The 9,423-nt window shown below is 60.4% G+C and overlaps 2 protein-coding genes across 2 annotated transcripts in view; one reads left to right on the top strand and one right to left on the bottom strand.

The window, feature by feature from the left end:
- LOC112943183 overlaps nt 1-7,468 on the top strand; it is an 8,015-nt gene extending 547 nt beyond the window's left edge. Inside the window, exons 2-14 of the mRNA XM_026034318.1 lie at nt 23-100; nt 503-627; nt 1,223-1,313; nt 1,993-2,072; nt 2,262-2,306; nt 2,760-2,794; nt 3,520-3,680; nt 3,907-3,988; nt 4,321-4,401; nt 5,005-5,103; nt 5,364-6,085; nt 6,526-6,602; nt 6,893-7,468. Coding sequence (XP_025890103.1) covers nt 23-100; nt 503-627; nt 1,223-1,313; nt 1,993-2,072; nt 2,262-2,306; nt 2,760-2,794; nt 3,520-3,680; nt 3,907-3,988; nt 4,321-4,401; nt 5,005-5,103; nt 5,364-6,085; nt 6,526-6,602; nt 6,893-6,956 — 1,740 coding nt within the window. The 3' untranslated portion in view covers nt 6,957-7,468. The remainder of the gene's footprint in view (nt 1-22; nt 101-502; nt 628-1,222; nt 1,314-1,992; nt 2,073-2,261; nt 2,307-2,759; nt 2,795-3,519; nt 3,681-3,906; nt 3,989-4,320; nt 4,402-5,004; nt 5,104-5,363; nt 6,086-6,525; nt 6,603-6,892) is intronic.
- Nucleotides 7,469-8,310: 842 nt separating this feature from the next.
- CARMIL2 (capping protein regulator and myosin 1 linker 2) overlaps nt 8,311-9,423 on the bottom strand; it is a 26,113-nt gene continuing 25,000 nt past the window's right edge. Inside the window, exons 37-39 of the mRNA XM_026034317.1 lie at nt 9,171-9,304; nt 8,546-8,678; nt 8,311-8,467 (exon numbers count right to left, since the gene is read on the bottom strand). Coding sequence (XP_025890102.1) covers nt 8,311-8,467; nt 8,546-8,678; nt 9,171-9,304 — 424 coding nt within the window. The remainder of the gene's footprint in view (nt 8,468-8,545; nt 8,679-9,170; nt 9,305-9,423) is intronic.

The following is a 9,423-nucleotide window of genomic DNA, read 5'->3' as shown; positions in this document are numbered from 1 at the left end:
CTCGCGGCTCTACGCGCTGCAGCCCTGGATCGCCGCCCTGCTGCGCGGCTACGGGCAGCCCGAGGGCGCCGAGGCGCTGCTGGCCGGGCAGGTGCTGCGGGTAGGAGCCCCGCGGCCGCGGCGCCTCCCCGGGAGCCTCCGGTCCCGCCGCGGGGCCTGCCCGTGGGGCGTGCTGAGAAAGGGGGTGTCCCGGGGGTGAGCACGGAGGCCCCGCTGGGAAGGGGCCTGGGGAGAGCAGCTCGTGAGCCCCCCTGCTCGAGCAGGGCCTCCCGCAGCACCAGGAGCACCCTGCGGACATCCCCAGGGATGTTTGGTGGGACCGGGACGGGGGCTGCGCCGCCGTCTGGGAGATGCGCTTGCTTTGGGGTTCAGGGCGTGAGGCTCCGGGTGATGTGAGCAGAAGAAGAGCTGATATGGGGAGATAACATGCAAGCTGGAGACCCACGACTCCTGGCCTGCTTATTTACTCTTTTTTTCCCCCCTCTGTTCCATCTTTTGACAGGTTTTGAGTGACCCAGGTGCTGCAGGGCAAGACGGGGTGCTGCAAGATGCTGTCCTGCAAGTCTCAGATGGGTCCTACTACATCCGCGTGGTCCTTACGCCAGAAGCTCTGCAGGCCGAAGAAAAGTGGGTTCCTTACGCCCCATAAACAGCCSTCTGCTAAAGGGGTTGTTGTTTGTAGGGAAGGAGCAGCACTAGAGAGGGTCCCAGGGGTAAGAGGGGATGCGCTGTCCYGGACTGGGAAGCGTGAACTTTGTGGCACTGTCTCCAGCTGCAGATTTTCGTGTTCTGCCTCTCGTGWCACTGCTTGGAGCAGTGACTGATTCTGGCTTCTGCTGGCTGGGGGTGCAGGTGGGTGCCTTGCTGCTCATTCTGCTGTATTGTGCAGCCTGAGCTAAATCTAGAGGTCCCAAAACGGGTATTGAAGCTGATGGAGAGGCTGACTCGGCCTCCAGCCCCTTCAGTGCTAGCAGCTTGCTTCAGTTTCCCCACTTGGCCACAGTCTCCCTGTTTCCAGCTGGCCGGAGTGACCGGCTAGTTGCTGGTGCTGAGCCAGAGATGAAGGGCAGCTCTGAGCATCGTGCTGTGTTCAGCCCCTTGTGCTCATTCCGAGACACGTTCCAGTCTGTCCTGGGTGGCTTGAAAGGGGAGCTGCGCTGCGGGTCGGGGTGACTCCTTTTCTTCACTTCTGCAAGCTGATCCTGCTCTGCTCTTTCCCTAGTTCCCATGTGCAGCTCAAGTTTTCCAGCCTTGTCTGCAGAATCATCGTCTTGCAGAAGTACTCGGTGTGTTTCCGGGAGGAGGCCAGGCTGGTATGGCACTCTTGTTGTCTCCCCTGTGACAGTGACTTGGTCCCCAACCTGGCCTTGCTTCCTGCATGCTTTTACACTTGAGGTGCTGATGGGTTGTGCCAGTGGCCCAGAGTCRCACTAGGACAGCCTTAGCTCCTCTCATACTGCTGGAAACCTTTACACCCAAGAGCCTTTTGGCCTCCAGCTCCTGGAAGAAAGTGGAAAAGCCTGGGTGGAAAGCCTCAGTGGAAAGCCTGGGTGCTAGGTGACATGGACGTGGTGCAGCAGAAGCCTCCTCTCCCTGGCTGTCCTGCTGCTCTGGGGCTGCCAGAGGCACATGCCACTTGCTCGTGCCACTGCTGTCCCCTTACATGCATCMAGGGTGCACTCCTGGCCTCAGACTGGCTGCTTTTGGAGGATCTGCTTGGTGGAACTGGGTGCTAGCCCTTGGTCTGTTCCTGTTTGCTGTGCTCACARTTTTTACTGCTGGGGTAGCCAGAGCAGCAGCCTGAACACTCTTGATAGTAAAAGGGCAGTGACGTGACCAGGAGTGAGTCTGGAACCCACTCTTRAAGGGGAGGGGACGGCCTGTTCCTTTGGGTGCCCCTCACTGAGGCTGGAGGGTTGCTAGCAGTGCTCACCAYCCCTGGGGTGGGGGGCCTCGCTCACCTGAGCCTCATGGGCTCCTTTTCCCCCTCAGGAGGACTGCGAGTTCTTTCTCACCGTGCAGCGGTTCATTGTGCTGCCCATGGAGAGGCAGAGGCTGGAGTCGTCGGATGGGTAGGTGCCCCGGTGTGGGACGGGGTCTCTGATTTGCGGGGCGGTCTCCTCTCCTTGGGAGACTGGCTGTACCCTGGCAGTGCCAGGGTGGAAGCTGCCGCTGTGACCTGGTTGTGTGGAGACCTCCCACCCYTTGGAAGAGAACTGGAGGAAATGCYGGAGCGGTAACYGGTCCCTCTGTTATTTCAGGAACCGGGAGCCCTCGGTGGTGCAGAAGATAAAGGAGCTGTGGCTGTAAGTACAGAGCCAGGGAATATATTGGGAGCCCATCTGGCTAYGGGATCCGGTACAGGCTCTGTCGTGGCTACCACTGGCTAGGGAGGGTGGCCACATTCTGTGGCAGCTCCGGGTTAAACTGTGCAGCTCCCTGCCCCAGGATGAGATGAGCTTAGTGGGAAGTGCAAAGCAATGAGCTTAGCTGGGCAAGGCTGAGCAAAGACCCTGCACAGCTTGTCCTTCACTCGGGCATTTCCTAAGGAGCCCCAGCTGTGCAGACCTGGAAGGTTCCCCACAGGCCTTTCTGCAGGAACAAGGCTCCCTGCGGGCTGATGCTGTGACACTGGGGCTGGCCCACCGTGAGGAATCCACTAGTTCCAGGCAGGGTGGTTGGCTGGGAGGCTCTGTTCAGCTTCACAGGGCACATGTCTCGGTGCTAACCCTGCTTCCTCGCCTCAATGGTCGTTACAGGAGGAGCCTGTCCCTGAAGAGTGACCCCAGCTCAGGTAAAGGGTCCTGGGGGGGCATGTCAAGCTGGGTGAGCAGAGTGGGGGACTCACGGCTCTGTTGAGCTTGGCCTATTTTAGGCAGGTGCAGCACAAAGCTCTCTKCGCAGCCCCTTTCACGGGTGAGCTAAGGGACTGGGATGTGAAGCTGGATGGGATGCTGTCCCTGACACATCCTGCCCTCATCCCTATCCCTCTGGGAAGAAGGGGACCCTTCCTCTTCCTTCTGGGGGAAGCCCCAAGCCTGCTCTCACCACAGAGACCAGGGTGGATGCCCCCGCTCACCACGGCCGTGGGGAGCAGCAACGTGTCAGACTAAACGTCATCCAAGCTAGGGCCCTTTGCCTGCAGGGCTTTGTGGGTCCCCCGATGCCCCTGGTCCTGCCTAGGATGCTGCCCCCCTCTGCTGGATCATCCCGAGCTTTGGACACGGCCTTTCCGTTCCCTGGTTCTGCTCTCGTGGTGATGTTCCTTTTTCCCCATCGTACTGCATGTCCTTCTGAAACGGCTGCACGTTCATGACAGAGTAACCCTTGTACTGTGCCTGGAAGGTGCGTGAGGCTGGGAAGAAAAAGGACAAGGGAGTTCCTGGACRAAGAGGAAAGGCTGAATTTTGTGCCTTTCCCGGGGTTTCAGTGCACGTGRCATCAGCAGAGGGGGCTGTGTAGGGTGCGTGCATGAACGAAGGTGGGTTTTGTGCTGACATACACGTCGTCTTGTTCCAGAGCCATCCATCTCTCAGCTCATTGATGCAATAGGGCAGAACAAGCTTGAGGTTCTGAAGCAAAATGCYGAGGAGTGCTTGGATTTACAGATGCCCAAGGAGCTGCCAGCAGCAGAGAAGGAGCTTCTTGTGACCCAGTGGGAGGCCGAGCGCAAGAAAGAGGTCAGGCTGGGCAGCTGTGATCGTGTGTGACCCGGCGCTGGCCCTGACCGAGACAGGGCTGTGTTACCTTGCGGGGACAGGCTGCTCTGGGGGAGGGTGCAAGAAGAACAGGGGGCAGAGCTGGAGGTTTGTTGTGGAGAGGCATTTTCAGCTCTTGGCTTTGAGCGGGCTCCTGTTGCTGCCATGGGACTGCACAGCACAAGCCAAGTGGTGCTTCTCCTTTCAGGCACATGAGGATGTCTTCATGGTCCCAGCCAACATCCTGGTGATCCCTCCTGAGGAGGCAGCTTGCGCTGCCTCCCATGCAGGTCAGTGCTCCCCTTCACCAGGGAGGTCACAGGTGGGCAGTTCAGAGCCCAAGCTTGTGAAATATGGACTTTAATGTCCTATGATTTGGACACCTAGACACATTTGAATGCCTAGAAGTTGAAATTTTAGCACTTGCAGGCCCTCAAATTGCAGAGCATCTTGAGGAGTTTGTTTGCTCTGTAGGTTGCGTAGGTCATCAGTTTGCCTGGCCCGTCTTCCTTCTTGGCTTCTTAGTTCCTGGAATTCCTCTGGGCTGCTTGGGCCTCTCTGGGATGGGGAAGAGTGCTTCATTTGCAACATGCTGTGACCTGTGGTGCCCCTGTCATTGCAGATGCTTATGAAATTACTCCTGGGAAGAGCAGTGATGAGCGGATGGTACCAGTTGACCAGAGTGTTGTATCTCAAGTCAGCCGTGAGTAGCCAGACCCACAGTTTCAGTCCATGCTCCTAGTATTTTTTCTCTGAAGTTTATTCTGCTTAATTCAAGAAGAAAAAGGACTGAGGAGGAAGCACCAGTAGAGCTGAGTCTTTAGGAGACCAGGACTTATAGCTGTGCCCAGCAGGAAAGCCACTAAGAAATACGTGCTTGTTGTGGCAAGTGTGCCCATGCCTGCCCCACGTTTGCACRGCAGCTGCCATGAGCAGCTTCTAGGGTGGGTTCTTGTGTGCCAGAGTGCAGAAGGGTGGCAGYGCTCTTCTCCTGGTGGGTGTTGTGGGCTCGGTGAGCATGACGCAGCAGTGCCCCAGCTGCCTCGGCAGTGACAGGAGTCTCTCTGGTAGTCCCACTGAAAAAGGGACACAGAAGGATGTCCTTGTCCTGTCTCCCTGAAGCCTTGGAAGGAGCCTGGAAGTGAGGCAGATGGGAACGGGCAACCCAGGGCCATGTGAAGCTTTAGCACCCCCCTCAAGCTCTGAGACCCAGCACACAGTTCTTTGTAGCCATCCCAAGGTTGGAAGTGGAGAGTAGCTTTCTTAGCTCTGCAGTTCACTGGAGTTCCCGGGCCTGTTTTTGCAGCTGTGGAGTCAACAGCATTGTCACAGAACTCGGAGGCATCTCTGGACAACCCCTGGGACAGGCTCCCTCCCATGTCCTTGACTCTGAACTCCTCGGAAGGTGAGTCCCCGTGCTGCACAGGGTGCAGTGCRTCTCACGGGGGGAACACAGAGCTCCTCTTTGATGCCGGACTCTTTCCTTTGGCCAGGAATAGTCTTGTGCCCACCTTGGCTCTCCAGCATTAGGTTCTCTGTGCCTGCTTCATGTCAGCTCTGATGGCCTCCTCCCCAGTCCCACGTGTTAGGGTGTGTTGCCCCATGGTGCCAGCAGCACCTCCCTTTCCCTCTTGCCCAGCGTGACGCTGTTCTCTCTCTTACCAGAGAAGTCATTTCAGTCTGGCTCTCCACATGCCCCAGAGGCCCAGCTGAACGTGGCTGCTGACAGCAACACCCCCGACTTGCTGGAGTCCTCGAGCCAGGACGTGCTGCAGGACGCCCCGCTGGAGACGTCGTCGCCGTCGCTGCTCTGCTCGTACGGCGACGCTGCGGAGGCCGGCACGTCTCGAGGGACACCAGCTGCAGAGACCACCGGCAGAGCCCCTGGTGCTGCTCAAGGCCCCCAGGTGTCAGGATGTTTCCAGGCTGAAAATTTGTCCCTCTCTCCGGCCTTTCCTGTCCTGCCCAGCAGCYGCTTGGCATCCGAAGCTGTGGGGGCACCTCACAGACAGCAGGCAGATTCCAGCGGCGCAGCTTTCCCTCCGGATGCGGACAAGGTTGGCCTGTCCCGTGCTAGGACCGAGCAGGGAGAAGCCCCACGTGGCAGCAGACAGTCTGTGGGTGCCAAGAGGAAGCTCTTGGTGGGAGATGGCCACRCGCTGCCTGACGTTCATAGGTCCCCCGGGGGCCAGCAGGACAAGCAGCATTCCAGGGGTGCCCCCTCGGGCAGCGAGAGCGACACGAGCAGGAACCAGGGAGCAAAGAGGAGCAGGAAAGAAAAGACCAGGCTGCAGCGTGAGGAGGAAGCTCCTGCGGARGAGGCTGAGCAGGCAGCCTCAGCGAGCGGGCTGGCCTCCACGCGAGAGCAACGTGAAGTTCTGCAGCCGGTAAAGATGAAGGGACCAGGGGCCTCTCCTTGTCCCCGTGTAACAGGAGCTGGCTCTAGTGGGGTTGTGCAGTTGAAAGCAGGTGGAGATTGAGTGGCCCCAGCAGAGCCAGCCCTCCCTGTCTCCCAAAGAGCAGATGCACAGGGGTCAAAGAGGCTCTGGGGCAGCGGGGTGCTGRATGAGGACGTGGTCATGCTGGGGAGGGAGCACGTTGCCTAGCTGGGTGGAAATCAGCACTTCCTTGGAGCCTCTGCCACATCTCCAGGTGTAAAGTAAGATCAGGAGACCTGGGCCTGAGGGAGGGAAAGACCCCTGACTTTGTCTCTGCTTATCAAGGTCTTGGGATGCGTGGAGAGGCGGTGTTGCTTTTGTGGCTGATTGCCCAGGGGAACACAGGGCAAACTCCASCTCCAGATTCACTGTTCCCTTCCCTTCTGCAGTACGTGAACGACAAGCCGCCCCAGTACAAATACGAGCCCCCATCGCCTGAGCTCTGCGAGCAGATAAGATCTGTCAGGTCAGTGCCACGATGGACGCGTTCAGCCCTGCCTCTGTAGGCACCTGTAGCTGGCCTGGGGCGCCTGGACCCTGCCCTTTGCGCCCTTGGGGACCCCCACGCCGGATCCCTACCTCTTTGCTGCGCCTCGAACACTGACACTGACTGTGATGGGTAACATCACAGCATGAGAGCCCCGCTGCATCCCTGCACCTGAGTGCCTGGGCAGGCAAATTCACRTGTCCCCTCAGTCTCCCTTCCCTGGCCCAGCTGGCTTCCCTCTCACCCTGGCTCACCTTTTGCTTTTGCAGGATCTCGAAGGCAATGCTGAAGTGGGCCTGCTGGATCCTCACTGAGGGGGACGCGGACTCCTGAGCCAAGACCACGCGGAGCCCGAGCGCGCTGCGAGCGGCCTCTCGTCTTACTTGTTCACCAGTTCTCCTCAAGAAGCTCTACTTAGAGCAGGGGAAGCGGGGACACAACCAGAGCCATGTTCCTAAGGGGACAGCTGCATGGTGCTGACCTTGCTTTGGAGACCCTGGTTGCAGAGATGCTGGGGACGTGACCTGTTAGTGGTCAGCACCATCCCGCTGAGCGAGGGAAGGGCTCCATGCAGCAGGGCTGCTGGGGAGTGACTTAGCACAGGGCCTGTTGGTGAGTTAGCCTCCTTTTCCCACCTCCTTGGMATGCTCTTCCTTGCTGGAAGCATCACAGCCTGGCTGTGATGACCTGGCCTGGCCAGCAGAAAGGGGACTTGTTGTGGTCCCGCTGTAGAGGCAGCGGTGAGGGCAGGGATGGAGCCTAGGGGCCCTGCAAGCTGATCTCCTTTCTGAAGTCAGTGCAGTAGTTCGGAGGTTTATTGATTGGTTGGGGTAGGGTCCTGTGCTGTTCATTACAAAATATCCTTCAGGGTTATGCTGCGGAAATTAAAAATAAAAAGCATATATTTTTTAAATACACAGCTCTTGTATAAAAGAAAAACAAAAAAGAAAAGGTGGTGGCGGAGCAGGGGGAAGCAAGCGTCTTCCTTCTCCTGGTAGACAGGGGTGTAGGTCACGGGYTGGGGCCGGCGGCGGAGGGGTTGGCACAGGAGGAAGCCGCGTGGCGTTGGGGACGATGCCGGTGCCGCCTGCAGAGCTGCGGTGGCTGCGCGGGCCGCACGGCTGCGTCGCTGAGGCGAGCGGCCCCAGAGCTGCGGCGCGGGCCGCAACGGTCCCTCTGGTGCCTCCTCGGGGTTTTGGGGTGATGGAGAAAGTGTCGAGCCCCGTGAGCGGAGGGGCGGCAGGTAGGCTGCGAGCGGGGGGCCGGTTCGCTGCATTGACGCTGTCGCGGCTGCTTTGTGCAGCTGCGTTGTTGGCACCTCCGCTGCCTGCGGGTGGGCTCCGGCCTGGTGAAACTGCCCTGGACAGCGGGCAGGAGAAGCAACTGCAAGTCYGTGCCCTGCGAGGAAGTGTTGGCAGCCTGGCCCTCGCTTCAGCCACGCCAGCAGCCCCAGCCTCGCTGCAGTGAGGCCCCCAAACAGGCTGTCCCCGCTGTGGAAGGAGGCCGTGTTGCCTTCACAGCAGCTGCTGGAGGCCGAGATGAGGCCGGCCCCTTGTCCGCGTGCCCACCACCGTGGCACGGAAGCAAGGTGCCGAGCAGGCCGGCGCTGCCCCCGCGCAGCACTCCTCACCCTGCCGCCACACTTGCTCSTGGGGGCTGTTGGCGACGGTGCGGCGACGTGCAGGGCTCACGGTGCCGGCTCCCCCCTGCCCGGCCCTGGGCTTCTTTGGTCTAGGGTTGAGTCTTGGGTTGAGTCTTGTGCATTCGCAACAGTCTGTGCCGGGCTTTGGGGCTGTGCTCCTCCTGCTTCCGTGCCGGGCAGCTCCTCCGGTGCCTCCGCGGCGCTGGCACCTGGAAAGGCCRTCAGTGCCAGCGAGCAGGGAGCTGCCCCCCGCTCGGCTTAGGAAGGGGCAGCTGAGTACGGGCTCTCGGGCTGCCCGGCCTTACCCGCGGTGTCCGAGCACGGGCTGGGTGCCTCGGCCTCCGCCAGGGAGTTGTGTCTGTCCCTCCGCTTCAGCACAGGGGAGCGCCGCAGGCGAAGGGGGATCGCTGCGTCTGGAGGGAAGGGGAGGAAACAGTGAGGRGCGTTCGATGAGACTGCCGTGTGCCTGGGGCAGTGGGCTTGAGCTCCAAGGTGAAACAGGGAGAAGATGGGGACATGAGCAAGAGAACAGTGCTGTGGAGGCGGCTGCCACGAGCAGGCGCCACTGCCCAGCACCCATGCGCCCAGAGGTGCTGCCCTTGCAGCASCTGCACCCTGATACGTGCGTGGGCGGGGGGACAAGGGCTCGTGCTGCCTGGGTGAGGCAGTGTCCTTGCTCCCATCAACATCCCAGCCATCCCACTGCAAGCCACGGCTGCGGGGCTGCCGCTGCCTCTGCCCRTCCGGCTGAGCCGTCCTTGACTGCTGCAGATCGTAACCCAAGACGTCACCCTCCATCGTCTAGGATGTCCCCTCCGTGCCAAGACGGCCCCCGTGGCGCTGCCTGTGCCCTTCAGGGCTCGCGTCCCCCAGCCCCTGGAGCTGCTGCTCCGGCACCCACTTACTTTCCAGCTCCGTCAGGCTCCCTGGCTCCCTGAGCTGGTCCTCGTGGATGGAGACCGCTCGGCGGCCGGTCCCGCTCAGCGCAGCCAGCCGGGGCGTCAGGCGCAAGTCTAGAGAAGCCAGGAGGAGCCGGTCCCTGTCACAGTGTCCCACACGCCTCAGCAGCTCGGGGCCAAGGAGGGATCCAGCACTCGGAGATTCGGCCGCCCCGTCCTCCCCRGAGCCGGTCGCGGCTCCCCGTTCGCAGGCAGCCCC

Source organism: Nothoprocta perdicaria, unplaced genomic scaffold, assembly GCF_003342845.1.
Source record: "Nothoprocta perdicaria isolate Ctin4 unplaced genomic scaffold, notPer1 scaffold_143, whole genome shotgun sequence".
In the NCBI taxonomy this organism is placed as follows: Eukaryota; Metazoa; Chordata; class Aves; order Tinamiformes; family Tinamidae; genus Nothoprocta; species Nothoprocta perdicaria.
Note: the sequence above shows the minus strand (reverse complement) of the source record. Positions and strands in the feature narration are given on the sequence as shown.